General features: G+C 42.4%; 3 protein-coding genes across 3 annotated transcripts; 1 reads left to right on the top strand and 2 right to left on the bottom strand.

Annotated features, from left to right (window-relative positions):
* Nucleotides 1-1339: 1339 nt before the first annotated feature.
* bin2a (bridging integrator 2a) lies at nt 1340-9161 on the bottom strand. The gene is made up of 13 exons (XM_019865853.1): nt 8978-9161; nt 6674-6769; nt 6509-6589; nt 6340-6394; nt 6161-6255; nt 5419-5514; nt 4970-5077; nt 4798-4883; nt 4632-4707; nt 4466-4548; nt 3373-3937; nt 2140-2199; nt 1340-2047 (listed from the first exon to the last, which is right to left on the bottom strand). Exons 2-12 carry the CDS (start codon nt 6755-6757, stop codon nt 2164-2166), a joined length of 1365 nt encoding a protein of 454 aa, XP_019721412.1. The 5' UTR covers nt 6758-6769; nt 8978-9161; the 3' UTR covers nt 1340-2047; nt 2140-2163.
* LOC109513400 (uncharacterized) lies at nt 7786-11049 on the top strand. Its single transcript, XM_019865866.1, has 5 exons — nt 7786-8038; nt 9186-9291; nt 9556-9662; nt 10454-10626; nt 10705-11049. The coding sequence occupies exons 1-5, from the start codon at nt 7882-7884 to the stop codon at nt 10981-10983; spliced, it is 822 nt and encodes a 273-aa protein (XP_019721425.1). The 5' UTR covers nt 7786-7881; the 3' UTR covers nt 10984-11049.
* A 235-nt stretch (nt 11050-11284) lies between these two features.
* Nucleotides 11285-19121, bottom strand: racgap1 (Rac GTPase activating protein 1). The gene is made up of 17 exons (XM_019865821.1): nt 18987-19121; nt 18568-18668; nt 17419-17621; nt 17161-17303; nt 16906-16975; nt 16740-16793; nt 16582-16659; nt 16293-16413; nt 15977-16119; nt 15207-15371; nt 14616-14711; nt 14210-14408; nt 13853-13958; nt 13636-13768; nt 13026-13149; nt 12837-12936; nt 11285-12068 (listed from the first exon to the last, which is right to left on the bottom strand). The coding sequence occupies exons 2-17, from the start codon at nt 18650-18652 to the stop codon at nt 11996-11998; spliced, it is 1893 nt and encodes a 630-aa protein (XP_019721380.1). The 5' UTR covers nt 18653-18668; nt 18987-19121; the 3' UTR covers nt 11285-11995.
* Nucleotides 19122-20980: the final 1859 nt, after the last annotated feature.

A 20980-nucleotide genomic window follows, 5' to 3' on the forward strand; every position in this document is an offset into this window, starting at 1 on the left:
TGGGCAAAAGCATGTCCATGTTCACTCTGAGTTTTAATTTCTCCATCGCCATGTTCTTATACACTTATTCTGAAAACTATATGTTTGGCAACGATTGATCCTAGTCTAACGTTGCAATCTTAACTGACTTGTCGAATCCGCTGAGCCAGAACAGAAGTCGGTCGCAAACAAGCAAGGGAAATCGTCAACATCGCCATTTCCGTTTAGTGACGCCATTCGCCAATTTTGGCTGACTTTCGTTGTCGTTTTCGTATCATGTTAGGTCAAAGACATTTCAATTATCTTTGAGTTCGTATAAAATTAGTTAAGCAGACACAAAGGTGACTTGAAATGCACCCATTTGGAATCTAGGCGTCAGTCAAGTCGGTTCATTATTGAGCGCTTCATTCAGCACAGCTGCACGTCTGAAGAGCTTACCTGGGCGCGTGCCACCAACAAACAAGCAAGCTGGTCGGCGGTTTACTGGAGTTTGCAAACTTCGACAGGGGAGAAAAATGAGATTCACTCAAGCCCAAACTACATAAAATCTCGTCAAGCGTCAACAACAGTTGAGCTGACTGCGTTAAAAGTGGCGTCTTGGAAATATTTTGGCGTTGTCGAACTTGTTTTCAAAGCGCTCGTGACTTTCACAATGAGCGCACTGTGCACGAGCGTCCTCAGCCCCGCCCTATCTTAGGTGCAAAGATCGTCGACGTTGAAGAGCACCACTATCGAGTTAAAACGTGGATCCGATACATTCTTGTAGTGAGCGCCGAGAAGCCCCTCTCAGCCCTGACGTGCGAAGATCGTGTGTCCTAATAATGACCACTTCGATGTGAGGCAGACGATTTTGGGCCATTCATTGATCGACGACGAATTTCGTACTTACCGCGGCGACGTAACCCGAAAAGCACATGTAGGTCGGAACGTGACGTGACGCATCACTCATTTACGCGACCGCCGTCGTAACGTCGCAATAACATTACATTTTGGTATGACAAACACTTCAAACACATAAAATAGACAACAAACGATAAACAAAGTGCGGAGGTAACTGAGCGTGCCGGCGTCTGTTACGTGATGACGTTTTTAAAACATCTTAAAAAGTCATTATGGAATTCTAAGTCAACCGTTTAAGAATTTAGTGGCATGAGGAAATAAGCTATTGGAATGGCTACCGGTTTTAATGCGGATTTAGTGTGCATATTGAATATTGTATATTTTTCCATCTTATTTTGACTGGACTTCTTCTTAAGTATAGTGACCGTTATAAATAAGTGAAAATGTGAAATGAATTCGTCACATCACATCAGAATAGTCTTTTAATCTTTTACTTGAGGCAGAATAAAAATCATCACACTGACAACGAGTTTCATGCTGACTTATTACGCAATCAGAGCTATTTTGACACTACGTGAATTGCTTTTTGGCCACAATAAATTCTTTCAATCTAATCTAATGTGTGTTACGACAAAGGGAAAGTAGATGATGCGTTGTTAAGATAATTATAACTGAGGTAGGCATTCAACTTAATAAATAATTATGACTAATTGAATTGGTCATATTTGGGAGGAAGCTGAAGAAGGTGGAGAATGCCCACACAAGCACGGAGTGAACGTGCAAACGCACACAGATGCCCAGAGATGAAATTTGAACCGATGACACCCCAACCGTGAGGCAGACATGCTGACCGCTCACTGTCACCCTACTGCCATAGTACATTCCATTTTGCCTCAATTCATGCCTCATTTTAATTATACAATTCAGCGATTATTGTGCCCATCCCTATGCCTATGGCCATAATAAAAATTGGCAGATTTAATTTCACAATAAACTACTTACAGCATCAGTTAAGTATGTGTGGAATTATGCATGAACAAATGCCTTCGTACTAAAATATTACACGTCCTGATTGTGTCCATGCGCTTTGTATATAAAAGTGGACAAAACTAAAAAAAAATTTAAAAATATGCTGAGAATGTGGGAAGGTGTTGGACAACAACAGATGCATGCAGTCTTGTTCCTCCCTCCTCTGCAGCTGTTGGCTTCCGTCTTCCATTCCCCTGAGCTGTTCAATTCAACACATGACATGAAGGAAAAGTCAAGCACAGACAAAATGGGCAAAAGTCAAAAAGTTTGCTGCATGAAGAAAGCACAAACCTTGAGGCACAGAGAGTGGACTTGTTAAACATCTGTACTCTTGGAGTCTGCAGAAGTCACCTAGAAGGGAAACAACACTAGAGGTTTCTAAGAGGAATTATAAGGTCCACAAATTTAAAAATGAAATTTAAAAATGGAAAAGGTTTAACATTTTATTCACAACTCACTCAAAATTTTGATATTATTGATGTCGGGCCTACAAGTTTTGTCCTGCATATCATTCCAAATACGCAAACAATTAGGCTTACTCACGATGTAGTAAAAGGCAGTCTAAGACCCAGTGTAAGGGCAACCAAGACATGTCTGCCATCTCAGCAAAGCAAGGCAAGACGGTTTTAGATAGCACATTTCACACAGAAGGCAACTCAATGTGTTTCACACAAGCAAAGACACAAAACCTAAAAACATTAACAAACACATGACTTATCGAGATTCAGCAGTTGAATTGGGAATTTCTCCATTGCGAGACTAATAAAGGTTTTCTTATCTTATCTTATCTTATCTTAAGCAAAGCAAACAAAAATAGCTTACAAAAATTACTGCAAGAACGCATATTGACATCTAGTGGTGATTGTTCATACTATAACTTCAAACCACAGCCGACGCCCTCTTATTCAGAGTTCGCCACCAACAGAATCGCATATTCGCAGATTTTTTTATCTATTTTTTTTCTTTTTTTTTAATTTTTAAAGAATTTTTCATATTTTTGATTTTTCACATTTTTTAGGGAAAAACTTATTCAATGTTTTTTAGGGGTTTTTTTGTTTTTAAATTTAAAACATTTTTTGAAAAAATTTATAATTTTTGAAAATGAATCAAGGGGCTACTCAAAGTGTGCAGCTAGCAAGTCGACAGTTGCCCATCCCTTTCGTACAGCATGTATGCCCCAAATGTACATTACCACCAGAGCATGATTGTTTATCAGTGTTTGAGAGCAGACACAACGACTTGATATTGCACAATTTTGAAGCCATATTTCATAACTATTTGTCCATTCAAATTTGGCAGGACTGTTAAAAGCACTCTTCACTGTGTTCTGTCAAAATTACAAGACATATTTACATTTTCACAGGAACTTTAATTGTGTTCCAATCAACTTAAAAAAAGAAGGTTAAGGTATATTTGACTTTATATTGGAATATCCTTGAGCCTTCAAATGCAGCCCAAAGGAACAGCTTCTCACTTGGGATACGGCTCGTATGGACTCCAAAGCGGGTAAAGTAAAAGTCAAACCTTGTCCACTTCCTCAGTATTCAATGCCGGAACGTCCCCATTCTCTAGTCCGTTGGCCTTCGGAGCGCCGTGGCTGTTCCCTACGTCGTCGACATGCAGTGAACCGTTGTCTCCTCCGGTCAGCTGGAGCTCCAAACTGTCAGAGTCGCACGAGTTATTCAGCTCACCGCTGCTCTCGCTCGGCGAAGCGTCTTCTTGCTTCTCATCCACTTGTACGGAACTCTTCACTTCAGACTCTTCTGTCTTCAAACCCTCCTCCTCATCATCCAGATTTGTGTTTTCTTTTACTGACTCGGGCTTCTTCTCAGCATCCTCTTGCACGCAAGGGTCATGGATCTCAATGCGGCTTGAACCCCTCGACTCAGTGGTGCTCTCCGGAGGAGGTGACAGCGGTGAGACTGCGACAGCACTGCTCTCTCTGGACAGACTGCTGTGGCGAGGTTTGTCCGGGGACCTGAAGCTAAATCTCTGGCCACCTTTTGGACTGTAGCTCCTGTGGAACTCGGAAAAACTGCTCTTCCAAGCCTTGGGGGACATTAGGGTTCGTCTCCTCAAGGAGCCATACCTTAAACAAAGACAAAGATTTCGATCAAAATTTGAGCTTGGATTCGCACCCAAATTCTCCACTTGCCATTTGTGTAAACGTCAGTGAGTGATGCTCGAAATTATTTGCATTTTGCACTTTCAATTTGATTAAACTAGTAAATGGAGTGCACCTATAGTATTTGCTGTATTTCTATGATACGTGGGTGTCCAAATTTACAAACATAATTTATTGAACTGGAATATACAGCGGCAGGCAGTACGCTTGTGGCTACCTGCTACTGTTTAGACTATTAAAACATCAAAAAGTTTTACTTTTTAGCTTAAAATGGCTTACTTACTTGAAAAGATCCCGCTCTGCATTATGGACTGAGGTAATTGCGGTTATTGCACCTTTTGGTGTGTTGCTTATTTGTTTTCTTCTATCATATGAATGTTTATGCTTTTTGTCATATACCAATTATGTATTTGTAAATGTTTAGATAGCAACGTTTCAATGAAGACTTTGACCCAAATAAAAAAGAAGAAAAGGGGGAAAAAAGTGTCTAACCTTTGAATTCCCTTGACTGCAAACACTTTGTCTGGATGCTGGGCCTGCAGTTCCTTCACCACGTTGTGCAGATCTAAGTTGAGCTAAAAGAGAAAATGTTTGGTTTGAAAAGAAATATTTTCTCTTTTTGTTGTTGCTGTCATTTGTCAGCACTCATACAGCACACCGTTCTCATTTCCTTGTAGAAGATGTCTCGTAAACTTGATACAGCGGAGAAGACCGTCACGTAACATCCGATGCGGCTGCGATACAAAAAAGTAATTAACATGATGTGCTCGGAGGGGAAAAGGCTGCTATAGGAAGATGTCTTTGAACATAAATCTAAAAAAGACCTTTCATGCAGCATAGGGAGCTCCTCTTTGAGCTCATCATTGATTCTTTCATAGATATGTTTGGCATCGTTCATCACTTCTTCAGCCTACAAAAGAAGGTATGACGTTTTTTAATTTTTTTTCAGAAAAAGTTTGGACAATTTAGTGTTGAGTCGTGAGTATTTCGGACAACCTTGCTGATCTTGATGTCATCTCGTTTCTTCGCCATTTGCAGGGCCTCCAGGTGGTGACGGGATGAGTCGTAGTCCACCAGTTTCCTCCCCCTCTTGGAGACTTTCTCCTAAAAAGTCACATGCAAATATCCATGCACTGGCCACCTCATTAGGCACACACCGACATCATCAAACATGTATCTCATTTCTGCCTTTACAAATATAAAAATGTTGACTTTGGATTCACACTGTCAAAAATATATTGATTTATCAGTACAGTATATATGTACTGTTTGTCATAAGAAACGGACCACAATTACTCATTCGGAAGGAATACCTCTCTGACAATGACATGAAAACTGAACGTGATTGTATTTTTGAAGTCAGAATCTATGATACGGCTCTTGTGTAGGAGCTGATTATATTTGTACAGTTGTTGTGTAGTGTCGTGTGTCTTGCGTGAACCTACTCTGACATCTGGGAACTGACCCACATAGGACTCCATGGTCCGAACGGCTTGGTCCAATAGCTTCACCTCATGGTCATTCCAGAGAAGATCCTCCCCCTGAAAGAGATTCATGATATATAAAATGAGACACAGGAAGTAAAACTCCAAAAATAGGCTGGGATTGCTTTATTTCCTCAGCTCAACCCTGGGAAAAAAACTCAGTCATTTACAGATGAGGGGTAATTTTAAAAACGAACAGTCAGACTCAATACAAAACAATAAAATAAAAGATTGATTGCATCCGTGAAGTAGGCACTGTTCCTCCATGCTGCCCAAAAACTAAATTTTGTTTCAAAACCAACAACAACAACAACATGCTTCAACACTGCAGATGACACAATTTTTCCAAGAGCTCTATTTGTTGGCTCATCATGTATTGAGTGATGTCAGCACACCAGAATATTCGGCTAACGGCAAGATGGAATGAGGCTGCATTGCTTGGCCTGCTGGATAAAATGGCAATGCTACAAAAAAATTAAACTGCACCTTAAAGGTGTGGAGAAGAGTATGGTTGTGTGATTTCAAACCTAACCACGGAGTATCATCTGAACCCTTTCAGGGACAGCGGTTACTACAGTGGAGATCCGATCATGTTATCAGGTTACAGGGTACATGAAAGGGTAAATATATGTTCATGCGAAGCAGTTCTTGTGAGGTTAATGCGAACAGCTCTAGTTTGAACATGGCTAGTGTCAGGTATGACCTCCACTATGGCTCCAATGTCTTCTTGTCCCACCCAGTCGCTTTCGTAAACATCGAACAAAGACTGCGCAAGGCGTCTTGAGGCTTCTCGCATGTCTGGAGGGAGAGCAGAAGTGGCAATGTCAGACAAAAACACACATTATCTAGCATCGTGCTTCAGTAAAACACAAAGGGAATCACCTCTGACTGCTTCTACGTAGTTCCTCAGGTCTTTGTACATTCTGTTGCCATCATACTGCCAACAGACAAGAAGTGAGCATGAATGTCAAGTATTGGACCTCTCGTCATTTGTTTTACATCCAAAATAAATCCAGCAATTCACGCAATGACCATTTATTTATACTATTACCTGTTGGTCATTGAACTGTAGCACATATTGTTCAAATTGATCGTCCCTGGTCTCTTCTGACTTCCCAAGCTTCTGCAGTACCTGCAAGAAAAAAACAAGTAAAAATAGACAACAGGCAATATCTGTCATGTTTAAATGCTACAATTTGAGATCTGTAATTTGTACCTTTTCTTTGCCTCTGGTCAGCTGTCTTTGGACTTTTTTGGCAAAGTCTCCGGTGCTGCCTTTGGGACTTGTGCGGTCTGCCATTGTTACTCTCGTCTGAGTATGATATAAAAATAAAAATAATCATCATCATCATCATCATCATCAGGTGGCACGATGGTCAACTGGTTAGCACGTCCACCTCACAGTGCATGGTTCGATTCCGGCTCCGGCCTTCCTGTGTGGAGTTTGCATGTTCTCCCCGTGCGTGTGTGGGTTTTCTCTGGGTACTCCGGTTTCCTCCCACATTTCAAAAACATACATGGCCTAGGCGTGACTGTGAGCACGAATGGTTGTTTGTCTTTGTGTGCCCTGCGATTGGCTGGCACCCAGTTCAAGGTGTCCCCCGTCTACTGCCCGAAGACAGCTGGGATAGGCTCCAGCACGCCCGCGACCCTCGAGACGAGAAGCGGTTCACATAATGGATTGATGGATCATTATCATCATCATCATAACATTCAGAGTAATATTAATTTCTTTTACTTTTATTACGGTTTTTGTTTGACACTTCATGTAATTTCGAAAGGTCGGCATTGGTTACCACATCTATCTCACAATGAGGAAATACAGGTTCAAATCTCTATTGATTATTCTTTGCGTGGATTTTCTTCAGGTGGCCTGGTTTCTCCCTCACTTTCCCAGAACGCCCCGCCTGACGGCCGAAGTCAGCTGCTTTAGGCTCCAGTTAACCATGACCGGAATAAGTCAACTGACACAGCCGACATTCCTGCGGTCCGCAATCACACTCTGAATGGACTCTTGATTAATGTCACAAAAGCAAAAACAAAATAATCTATCTTCTACTACAGTGGATCACCAAGTATTCAGGATTCAGGACACACACATTTATTTATTTTAAATTCACTTCTTGTGTCTATGTTAAAAAAAAAAAAAAGATTCAATATTTTTATGGAGGTGGAAATGTACATTGGAAATGTATTCACATTTATCGAATAATTTGTGTTTGCTTTTTTTTTCCTCTCTGCAATGCATTTCACTCGGTGTCAGTTGTGCCAATTACGTCAATTATTATTTGTGGGGCTCGAATGACTACGTTACCCACAACCCCTCGCGACAAATAGCGTCCCATCAACAACATGGCGGCTCCGAACTATGGCCGGTAAATTTATGAGTTTTTATTCCACCAACTACGGAAGAGGAGTGGCTTCATGACAACGTCTCCAGCTTCGCAGCTGCTGGCCGATCTGAGTGACTTTATCATGGGGAGCACTGTGGCCAAATGTGCCGTCACCGACCTCGCCATCCAGTGGGCCGGCTGGGCAGTGGCGGCGGCGCTCAAAACCGAAAAGTTCTACGACTTGGCAGGTAAAAACGAAACCTAAACCTTTTCTCACATTCACTCTCTCCCTGCCCGAACTTTCAAGATAAACTGACGCTGCGTTCATTAATGAATTTGCTCTTTTTCATATGATTTGTCTTTGGATTTCCGTAACATTGCAAATGCGTCTGCGTGTTAATCGTATTAAAAAAAAAAAAAAAAAAAAACTGAGAAAGTTGTTGTGAAACAAACGACCTTCTCAGTGGTTTGCGAGATAAAAAGGGCGCATGTGATCAGCATTATGTCACAATCAATCACCATCAAATAAATGAATAAAGACATTATAAATGACTATTTTATTGAGTTGGAAAATTAACAAAGAATCTTGGTGGTTCTATTTTCATATACATCATTTCACCAGCCTTTAAACGTACTAATGAAAGAAGGAAAATGTGAGGTAATTAAAAACAAATATAATATGTTAACTCTTTCGTCCATCAATTGTCACATGGTGGATCAAGAAAGGTACTGTAAAAAAAATGACAGGGTGGCCTCGTTTTCTGAACGACGCGTAATGAACAAGTTTGAATATGGGATCACGCGACACAAGAAGGCATTCTCAGTTAGAACCTACTATTTTTCACTGTATTGTACTGTAAAATTTGGAAACATGTCATAAATGTTATTACTTGAACAGTTGTTACTCTGCCATGCCGAGTTCTCAAATATTGGGTAAGGGAGTTTCCTAAAAAGTGATCAGTGCCAAGATGTCGTGAAATTTTTCTACACCTCAGAGATTTAATTGTACTATATCTGAAAGACACTTGGAACATGTACACCAAGAATGTGCAGTTGACACAGGTGATTGACATCTGTTTTCAGAGGCTATTAATGAACGGTACATTTTAATTGTCGCCCCAAAATTGGTTTTGACATTTCAGAACCGCTGCTTTAGTTCATTGTTACGAGTCAATCACTTGGCTTACCTTTCAATGTGGCCGTCCGATTTCACCTTGACACTTCAGTGTCACCCGTTCCTGTCACTTGTCCCCGCTCTACTGTGCTTCTGGGCGGTGTCACCCTTGAACTTTGGAACCAATTACCTGCCGTTTCCTGGGTAAAAGATTGATGAACACACGCCTTATTCGGCCGCGAGCCAGCCAATGTGTGATTCTGTCTATTGGTCTTTTTCAGGATCTGGCACATTTATACTGCTAGCCCACCTGAGCCGTCTGTGGGGAGGGGCCGCCCATCTTCGTCAGAATGTTCAGACTGGGCTGGTGACGGCGTGGGGGCTCAGGTATGTTCGTTTGGGACGGGTTAGTTTTTCATGGGGTGGGGGTGGGGGGGGGATAATAAAATAAAGCCAATGTGATAAAATTCCTCTGAATGGGCATGCAGGATGGCGGTTTTAATCACAGACACCTCACTCTTACTGAGTGCCTACACAAGGAGAATGAAATTTCAGCCGGGCCGCTGAGGTCAACGGAGAAACCCTAAAGTCGGGTTAATGAGTAATGCCTCGGTTAATGCGACTGGCGGTTAACAAAACTTTTTCCCGCAGGTTGGGCACATTCCTCTTCATGCGGATCTTGAAGGACGGACATGATCGAAGGTTTAACAATGTCCGAGGCAGCCCGGGCACTTTTTTTGTGTACTGGACTATTCAAGGTACTTAACGCAGTTTGGGTGGTCTCTATTAAATAGTTTAAAAAAAAAACATTCTCACAAATATCACCTATAAACTATATATGTACTTAATCAAAAGATCTGAAATTGGGCAGAGAGGATCTCTGTGTATGGACATGAAGGCTGCCATCTTGCTGGTGTGCCAATGCATTCGATGACATTCAAGGTTAACATGTAAACACACAGGAATTGCTGTATTGTTATAACGAGTGGTTAAACAACGAAGCTGGTCTCACATTCTCCCATGTCACCTGCAACCAGAGTTCAGAACGCAGCCACTGAGCTCGTACAAGTGTTTAACTCAAACTTACACGTGTGTTTGACAGTTAAGAATATTTCTCAAAAAAAATGTCAAAGTTAAGAAAAATATATAATACAATAAGCACCACAACCTATAATGTGAAAAACAGACAAAATTACAATATAGGAAAAGGCTAATTGAAATCGTAGCCAACAATATCCCAAAATATTTTTAAAATAAGACAAATTCAGTCACAAGTGGTCTTAAATTTGGGGGTGTTTATCCATATGAAACAGTAAACTTGCATCTTGACATTAGGTTCATTACTCAGAAACGCCAGTTCTAACAACTTACATCCGCAGTTGTGCGTACGTCACATACTGCTTTTTTTCCTCCCTACTACTCCTTTTGTGACCCTTTATTCTCACACGGTCCCTTGACAGCAAGATTACTTTAAAAACAAAATAAAGATCACTTAAACTTCTGCGATAGTGGGGTCAGGAACTGTAAAAATAAATCTTTTTTTTTTCAGCTGTGTGGGTGTTTGTGACCCTGCTGCCCACCCTCATGCTCAACAGTGAAAAGCGCAACACTCCTCTGGGAATGAGGGATTATGTCGGCTGGACCCTTTGGGGCATCGGATTTGCCACAGAAGCCATCGCCGACCAGCAAAAATGGATTTTCAAAGGCGACCCAGATAATGTTGTAAGTAAACCTGTTTAACATAGGCATGACACCGCATCATGTATGCGCTTACTAACATTTTGTGTTCCCTGCCCTTAGGGTAAGTTCATTCAGAGCGGGCTGTGGGGTTACAGCAGACACCCCAACTATTTTGGAGAGATACTGCAGTGGTCGGGTTTATGGCTCTCAGCCTCATCAGTGATGCAAGGTCCTCAGTACATAAGTGTGGCGTCGCCACTTTTTGTCTGGTTTTTGCTGCGCTACGTCAGCGGCATTCCCATTCTGGAAAGGCAGGCCTTGAAAAAGTGGGGGTCAGACCCAGGCTTCCAGGAATACCTCAGGAACACTCCTCTACTGTGGCCATGGCCAAAGTTTTGACATGTTGCTGTATGATGATATAATTCCATGCAAAACAATGTAATAAATGACATCTCTTCTGCAATAGCCTTTGACACTTCTTAATGGGAATAATGTAATTTGCTTGATGATCGAGCTTCTTGAAAGTGTTGTGTGTGCAGTAAATAGGCACGGCATAATAATAAAAACATTGAGAAATTTGCACCAGAAACAATATGCAGTATGTAGTGTGGCTTGAATTCAATGTTTGGTGGCCATCTGACAAACTGCCCATCCAGTACAATACACACAGTTACATCAAGCATAGATGACACGAGAAGCGTACGTTTTTGAAATAGTATATTTTAACTAATTAAGTAAAAGATGACAAACAGTTCTCTAAAAAGTATCCAAAATTCAACTGCAGTAAACAGAAAAACAGGCAGGTGTACCTACCATAATGAAATGCCTAAAAATGCACTCTTCAACTTCTGAGTGACACATGAGTTGAAAAGCTGTCTCAAGAAATGGTTAAATAGAGAGATTCACAAACCAGCTGTGACATTAGGACCACTTGTGCATTATTTAAGAGTTGTAACTGGCTTAACAAATATGTTCTTATTCGACTGTCAGAAAGTTAACACAACTGAGTCTATATTCGTTACTGTTACTTCAGCTAAATGACAGTCAAGATATGAGAAAGAGCTCACCCAAAATGCAAATTCCAATCACAATATTAAATGAAAAACAAATACCTCTGACAGTGTCGATCAAAACTGAATATTAAAATGGGCCGAATGTGTGATGCAGCTCTTGCATATGATATACTATGTAAGTGGTCATAACATGGCAGGTTGGTATAGCTTGCTTTCAATCTTTCAAACATGCACATTTGTCAAACGTGTACAGAACATTGTCATTCAGTCTGATTGGGGGGGGGGGGGGGGGGTAGAGGCAGTTTCGAAAACAGGTAAAACAACGAAAGAACATCTTTTTGTGACGCAAGACATTATAAACAAATGATGCAAGGGGTTTGGGGTGATTATCGTCTGGACTACTTGAGAAGTGGAGATTGAAAGAACCTCCCTTGAGGAAGTGCTGCTGCAGACTTGCTCTTGCTTCCAAATCTTTAAAACAGACATGCAATCATGACACAGTGACAAGAAGGTCAGCTCAAAGGAAACCAGTGACTGACTTTCCAATTCCATTGAAGATATGATGGCAGTGGGGGCGGGGGGCACGCCATAAATTCTTAAAAACAGGGATGGGGGAGATGGCACTTTTTGGCCGACCTCCACACAAAAATTCACGGCAGGCAACCACTATGAATCCAATCAATCTCAGGCTGACAATCAAAGCTTGATTTTCAGTTTGGCTCAAATGACACAATTCAAATGAACAAATTAAATAGCAACCTAAAAAAAAAAATGTAACCAGAGACTCGCAATAAATACGATGACGTAAATATGCTACAAAAATTAGAGGTGTGTCAATTATAAGAATAATTGCAATACACTCTATGCCGAAGTCACGTCACCAAACTTGGAAAATAGGTGAGCGGACTTCCTACGGATGACAAAATAACTAGCATAACAATGAGTTGAGAGTTTTAAGATGAACTTCCTAAAATTGCATTTTCTTTATCGTTGGCGTCTTCGGACAGAACTTAAATACACGCATATAATCTATTTATACAAATATGTATGTAAATTCGAAAATCCCAAATATAATATAGTGACCTTTGGTAGCCAAATCGATTATGTCAAACGTGGAAATAGACAGCCTCATGATGTCATATGGTTTGTTGCGCAGGGTAATGGATCGCGTTTAAAAACCCAATCAAGTAATTTGGAGCAGAGAACAATAGCTAAAAATTAAAATCAGCCGGATCTTACCGAGGTGTCAGCGAGGACTTAAAGCGCTGCGACAGCGAGCTGGAGGACGGCGTTTTATTCAGCTGCTGCTCCGGAGTCGTCAGCGGGCCGAGCAAAGTCACTGGGGCGGACGGGAGCAACAGTTAAGAGTAGGACGTGGGATCACCCGCTCCTTTGAACAGGATGGGGGTCTTCCTGATGAATGCTCACCTCGATCAGGAGTGTAGTAGTTTGAGTTCTGGATGATCAGGTGGTCTGGGTGTGGCTGCTCGTTTTCGGACTTCACGTACTGGGCCCAGTAACTCGCCGGCATGTTCAGCAGACGCTCCACAACCTGAGCAGAGGGGGGTGAGTACTGTACCATGGCCAGGGATTGTGGGCCTCACTTCTCTTGTGGTCATATCTTTGTATTTATCAAGTCACGTGTGATCACACAAGAGCTCTCCCTCGGAGGTCTGTATTCTTGACCGGGGGTGGAAGAGTCTTTTTGTGTGTGGGGAGCTGTGTTGAGATTACCTGAGCACCCCTCGCAAAATACAACCAAAACTGTTAAATGGCTGGATTTTTTGTCTTTATATGGAGGACTCTGACAAAGATGAAAAATCTTCGAAGATTAAAAAAAAAAAAAATCCTACTGTGCGTACCCGGCCTAACCCCCTGCAAATTGTGAGGGTTCACTGTAAATGGTTGTTCTTAACGAAAACTTAATCTCAACGGAAATAGTCTATTGTAAAAACTCGTAGTCCATGTCTAGCTCAAAATTTTCCACACAGAATTCCCATGCAAGTTGAGCTGAGCTGACAATGCAACCACTCCGTACCTTTGGCTGCCGTTTGGTGTCCTGCAGAATGGTCATGGGGTCCGGGCTGGGAACGGCATGACCCACGATTGTGGGACCAAACACCCGCGCAAGGTTACTGATGTCCATCTTTGTATCCGAACTCTCAGCCACTCTGAAATGTTATCAGACAGCGAATTTTGTTGATGAAACACATGGGAAACAAAATCTTATGTCTTGGCAGATGGCACCCTCTAACCTTTGAAGGTGAAGGATCAAGAAGGCCAGAGTGTCTCTATTAGCATGTGGCAGAACACTGACGGTTTGGTACATCAAGGCTATGCTGTTGTCATCATCTGGAGCCTCTATAATGAGAAATTCACCCAAAGCAAGTGTTACTTTAACACAGACGCAAGTATCTCAAGGCGGGTATCATCTGATTTGTGTAATTATGGCATTACTCAAGCTGGCAGATTTAACTGATGAAATGACAATTCATGTGCAATTGTACATTAATTTACGTTAGATGCAACCGAGTCAAGATTTACATTGTGGGGAAAAAAAAAAAACCACAAAAAACAATATGTCTTCTCTAAGATTTGGCTAGCTATTTTACCGGCTGCTTCCATGAATTGACGGTTCAGGTGAAAGGTGAGGAGAGGATCCTTGAGGTTGCGCAGGAAGTCCTTGAGGAGGCCAGTGATGGCGTGAATGTCGTCCACTTTGCTCAGCACAGGAACAGTTTTGCTACGGAGGAACTTCTCCTTCAGCTCCTTCACTGTGCGATCTGCACCGGACAGTCGGTACAGTCCAGCCTAAAAGTGGTCACGGGTTGTGAATATGATGATTCACAACATACATACTTTTAGACAAATAAAGAGAGTAGGGCAATTGGGAGGCGAATTGAAAATGAGGATATGCCGGTAGTATATAAGAGATGCTTTAGCAGATATGTTACATAAGAGCAACGGGCATATGAAGCTTGAATACAGAATATCATGAGCAGAGAAAATGCCCCATACCTCATGCAGGCCTCGTTGCTCAATCTCACCGATGCAGTGGACCACAAGCGGTGGAATCTTTGGTGATATGTCTGGGACATAGTCTGCAAGCACGCCCTGGACACAAACAAAAACATTTCAAATGCGATGTTTCGAAGGATCACAAATCCCCACTGTTAGCGGAAGAAGAAAAGATTCGCTAAATAGTTGCCGATGATATTCGCGGTTTCTGCATCAGTTATTGTGATACAGTTTGACTACAGTTTTTAACTTCTGAAGGCGGGTATTTTTGGAGAATTCTCAAAATCGAACATTTTAACCATCCGCTCTATTGTCAATTACTCAAAACTAGTCCTTGCGACAGGCGGACTCTTGAGCCAGACTGATTTTCATCACCATGTGTCGCCTCTATGTGAACCTTCGACGCATCTCCCAGGAAGTATCCTCAATCTGCTTAAATAATGGAGTCCCCTTCCATAGGACAACTCATTGTCAATCACCCAAACAGATGACAAGAAAAACTCAAAAACAAGGTTTAAACCACGATATTACCCCAACATGAAATTGCACGGAAAGCCAAGCATGACACCCCCATACATTGACTTGGCTCACCTCCCCGATTTTCACTGGTGTATTGCCCATATTTGGGATGCACGGCAGAGGGCATCGGTCCCGACATTCTGGGTGGGAAACTACCCGACAGTCGCAGCACCTCAAGGCAATCTTGCCAAATTTAATCCTCTTCCCACAAGGCACGCAGGACTCTGGCTTGATGACCTGGAAAAGCCAAATGATATAAGATAGGATGAGAAAACCTTTATTCGTTTCACAATGGAGAAACTCCCAATTTACAGCAGCAAAGTTATGAAAGGAAGAAAGAAGAACAAAAAGTATAGGAGCTGCTGTAAAGGGAGCCACTCTCGCGGCGCCAACTTGAAGTCATAACAACATAACAAAATACAACACATAAGACAGGCAGTCATTCAATCTTAACCACTTTTCTGCATACTCTGTCGTTTGAAGCAGCTATCGATGAAAGAGGAGAGAATCAAAGCGTCCTTTCACCAGTGGAACAGAGAAATCATTCTGAAAATGTGCACACGTCTGCTACAAACTAAGTTTGAAAGCAAACAAGAAGCTGTCGCGTCCATTGATGAAAAAAAGATTGGCTCACATCTCCTGTCCCATGTAAATCCGCTTCAATTCCAAGCTGCAACTATGAGTGAGCGGGAGATTTTTTTCACTAGACTAACAGTTTAACTACATTAGAGCTCCAAAGAGATTCTTTAAGTCAATTATGCCGGTGTAACAATCACAAACTAAGACGGGTGAACAATTTCATTGTTCCAAAAGTTTGAACAAAGCAAATACTGTATTCCTACCGTTTTGGAGACAAACTCATGCTGACGCACACCTTTGTGTTTCTGAGGCGTGCTGGCCTCATTTTTTTTCTCCGCCTCTGGTTTGACAGGCTGCTTAAAAACATCTTCCGATGTGACAGACTCCGACTCCCACTCCATGGCAGCTGAGCCAGAAACAAATATGATGAGCTCTGATGTCTGCATAGTAGCAGACTCAACCCAAAGAGTGCAGAGTGGGGTGCATGTGTTCATTGCAGAGAGGGAGGGGCATCCGGATGAGTGAATACGGTTATATTTATGGATATAGCATCACAGTAAACTGTCGCAGCTTATTTACCAGTCTTCCTCCTGCTACGAGTCCAGTAAGGAATCGTCTCGATGGTAGCAACGGCCTCAACGGGTCCGCCGTCCACCGGGACAGTCACGGTTGTAGTGGTGGTCACGAGGCTCTCATTTACCTGTCAGACAATCAATATAAGCCAAATTCCATTTCAAACAACATAAAAGCCGAGTTACTGGAGGTGTGGAGATGAGCACAGGGTTTTTTGATGAATGGCACTCAATTGAGTTTTGCAGATCATGTTCAGGATCACACTATGGTTCTATTGCAATTAAAAAGTTATTACCCCCTCCTGCGTGACAGCTGTTGATCGAGTTCTTTTCGAAACCCCCGCAGGGCCATCAACATGATGTCTAGACGAGCGCTGAAATGCATATGAAAATTATGTCATGGACTCCACAGAGGAGCACATTTCAAACAGAGGCACCCAAGCACTTCACATACCCTCTTTTGTCGCTTCCTGAGTCGCACTGGCCTCACTGTAGAAGAGTCCCAATCCTAATAACATGTCAAGCACAATTAACTTGCAACTTGATTGTTGATGATGACAAAAAAAAAAAAAAAAAAAAAAAAAAAATTGAGTTGAAACATTCTACAAAAAATAACTTACAAGAGAGTCATCAGTTTTGTCATAGCTGATATCTGACATAATGGAGACCGATTCATCTATGGTGGTCAGCCTATAAAATGGTTTAAGTAAAAAGGGAAAAACAGTGGCAATGGTGAACTGAGGAAGAGGGGAAGACACTTGGTTTGAGACGCAACTGTGAGCAAATGCAAGCGGATCACGTCTGAGCTCGAGGCGTCAGGACGCTCTCACTTGCAAACAAAGTTCAAGACTTTGCTGTGTACATGCGATTGTCACCTTTGACTGGTATTCACAGTGGCCGCTCCCTGGCCGCGTGTGTTTAGGAAGGCCAGTGCCGAGCGCTGCTCCGCACTCAGCTGGATGCTGTTGGAAGAGCCCTCGCTTGTTAGAAGATCCCGGATCAACTGAATCTGCCGGTCCTGCAGCCAACAGAGATTGCGAGATTGAGAAAGAAACACCATTCAAATAAACACCGATACAAACAGAAAGAGCAGGTCATTGCAAACAAACGCTCCACAGTCCACACACACACACCAGCTTATCGCAGTCAGCCTCAGCCTTCTGCCTGCGCCGAATCTCCACATCCACTTGGTTGCGGGCGTGCTTCAGTTTGACCTCCAAAGAAGACCTCTCAGTCTCTGTTTTGGTGAGAACCTCCTTGCAGGAGGTGAGATTCTCCTCCGCCACCAGCCACTTGCGTCGGCAGTCTTCAAAGTTCTGAGCCATGAGAATGAAGCCTGGTGGCAAGACACAAAGGGGTTGTTTTTTTTTTTTTTAAACATCTTCTTTGAACGTCAAAGAGGTGGCTGTGAGTCAACAGCCTGTTATAAAGCGCTGCCAAGTTTATTCCTTCATTTGGACTTTCCCACCATTTAGTGTGCAATTTGCATTATGCTAACCTTGAATTACTTACAGCACTTTAGCTGTGACATTCTTTGATAAAGCAGCTCTGCAAATTTTCTCCTCCATTTGTACCGTTGGCACTATTAATGTGTTTTAACAGTGATTTTTGAGGCAGAGAATACTATTTGTCTATGACGCTATAACATGGAGCCGGTCGACATCTACTTCAAAGCACCCAGTTGAGCAGATGTGAAGTGGGACAAGCGTGGAAATAAAGTAAGGAGGGAGAGCGTGAACTAAATAGGACATGGGATCTGAATCACTCCTTCTCCTTGTATGTCCCTTGCCAACAAATGAGCTACCAGCTGTTGGCAAACAGCAGATGTTTGTTTATATTCAAAGTGAAGCTTGCTGCTATGGCGAGTGACATCATACTAGCTACCATCACAACATTACAATTTCAGCATCCAGGCATCCTTATGGTGGTCAACGGAGACTTCAAACAGGTACTTTCTCTCTCATCAACGAACAACTTCTCACAACGTGTAGACTGTGCAACAAGTTGAAATAAATTTCTGGACCTCCTGTATGCCAAATACCAATGTGAAGGGAGCTTTTATTGTGTATTTTAATTGGAAAAATAACATTTATCATTATCTCTGAAATTAGCTACAGGTCTTAAAATGTTACAACTGCAGTTTTATTATTAGTTTTTTTACAGTGCTATAAAAATCAGCATGTATTGTATTAATTGTATAAAGGAAGCTGCATTGAATTTTGTCTCATGCCAGATTTCTATGGTAATAGACTGCGAAGTTCAAGAAGAAAAGTACAACTCACTGGGTTCTACGCCCTCGCTGAGAAGTTCAACCTGCGAGCGCATCTTCTCATACAAATTCTGGAGGCTCAGCACGGCGGTCTCCATGGTGTCTTTGAGGTAACTGGAAGAGAGAGAGAGAGAGAGAGAGAGAGAGAGAGAGAAAGAGAGAGAGAGACTGTGAAATTATAGCAACCGAAAAAAAACCCAGTAACCTTGCTGCTGTGCAGTCTAGGAAACAAGAAAATATTTTGGCTACTTATTTAGATTGACTAAATTCGCGTTAGTTTTTCGTCCCAACGTTACATATAATTCAAAGAATGGGTGAAGTGAATGACGGTTACGATAGTGAGTCAGGAAGGAGACGCTCGCAACGGAGTGTTGCCAGACGCTCAAATATACGCAAACAAATAAGAGTAACCAGCGAGTGCAATTTACTTACCGTTTTCTGAGTAGGATTCGTGAAATATCCGGCGACAAACTCGCACCAGCGACGTTGTAATCGCACCAGCGCGGCGTCCTTCGAGTTTTTACCAACCGACTAGCCACCAGTTCGCTGTTCAGTTCGTGTCCGACCGCAACGGGCGCGTCTATATTTAAAATTTCGTCGCTAGCCAATGAGCAAAGCGCACCGCCCCACGGGTTGTTCTACGTCACGGCCGGAAACTAAATTACATAACGGTTCCATTTGAAACCTTCAAATTTAAAGGCAAACGCGTATCAAAAGACAATTGACAACCGCCTCCACGATGGCACCACGAGTGACCCCCCCCCGCCCCGAATACAGTATCATTTGAAGAAGGCAGAGCAATTGAGAAAACAGGGTAAATTCATTGATTGGTGATTTTAATCGTTTTCAAAAATAGTATGTGTATGACAACGAATGATTAAAGCGAGACACACCTTATACTGTATTATGGAAAATTGTGTTTTTCATTATTTGCATACAAATGGTTGAATCTCTGGAGAACCTGCCCACCCATTCACGTGTGAAATTATAAACGCAAGTAAATCTTTTGTTTTCTGCATATTTCTGAAAATGTCTGTGAGCTACCCGTTTCACACTTCTGCCCCCAACGATATTATCCACACGTGTAGTTTCTCAGCCAATGATTGGCAGCTACGCTGGCTAAAGTAACAGAGCTCTAACTTGCTTCATTTTCTTGTCAATTTGTTTGACAACAAGCCTGATATAGCAAGGGGCTCTTTGAAGGAGATTCCTGGATCCTGACATGTCATTGCAAGAGTTTCCAGGTGTGTCATGGACCAATATCAGCCGTCTCTTGATATCGCCTATCTAGCTAGCCACCAGCCAGCAACATCTTGTAAGGGGCCCCGACAGGGGGATTCCGAAAGCAGTAGCAGTGCCATTGTTTTGTCATTGATATGGGCAAATATCACCATACAGATTAATCGATCACTAAAATAATTGTCAATTATAGCCCCATGCAGTTTAAGGTGATGAACGGGACACCATGAAGGAGTTAAAAGGAGGACCATTCAGATGCAACAACAATTTTTCATTTGGTTGTTTTATATTTATAGGTTGCAAGTTTGGTTGGTGAAAATATTGACTGCAATTATGACATTCCAAAGATACAAACGACGCGCAATTGTCATAATTATGTTTTTGTTTAGATTACATTTGGATTTGTAGTCGCTGATGGTGTAGTGGTACACTTGCCTGACTTGTGACTGTGCAGCGTGGGATCGCTCTCGATATGAATGTTTGTTTGTCTCTTTGACTTTCTATGTGCTCTGCGACTGACTGGCGACTAATCCCAAGTGTAGTCTGCCTTCCACCCGAAGTCAGCTGAGATAGGCACCAGCACCCCCAGTGACCCTGATGTGCGGTGGAGAAAATGTATGAATAGATGGATTTGGTTTTATTTCATAATTTACTGTTTTGTTCCGTTTGTGACCAACAGATGGCATTGGAGGGCTTATCCTCCAACTCGCATCTGTTGGTCATCATGTCATTAGTTCTTTTCAGTTAAAAGGACAGCTACGCCGACCGCTCTGGGTCGCATTGTTGTGTTACTGTCATGGGGTTGTTTTTTTGTTATTTTGAGTTTGGGCTTTTCATGACTTTGTGTTATGGATTGAGTTTTTCCAGTGTGCCCCTGTGAGTGTTTCTGTTCATGTATTTTGTTCAAGTACACCCCGCTTCTCCTGCCTCCTTTCTTATTTGGTCCACTGCCTTCGGAACTCATGACAGAAGATTCTGACCAAAAATGGACCCTGCAGGACCAGATCCCATTGGCACATGTCCTGCGGTAACCACCCGTCCCAGTTCAGGCGACGCACATCCTGCGGCTGCTACCCGTACCTGTTCCGGTGGCACATGGCCTGCAGCCACCACTAATCTTTGTTCCGGCGCTGCATGGCCTGCAGCCGCCATCCGTTCGTGTGGCGCACGGCCTGCAGCTGCCACCC

Source organism: Hippocampus comes, unplaced genomic scaffold, assembly GCF_001891065.2.
Source record: "Hippocampus comes isolate QL1 unplaced genomic scaffold, H_comes_QL1_v1.1 scaffold409, whole genome shotgun sequence".
In the NCBI taxonomy this organism is placed as follows: Eukaryota; Metazoa; Chordata; class Actinopteri; order Syngnathiformes; family Syngnathidae; genus Hippocampus; species Hippocampus comes.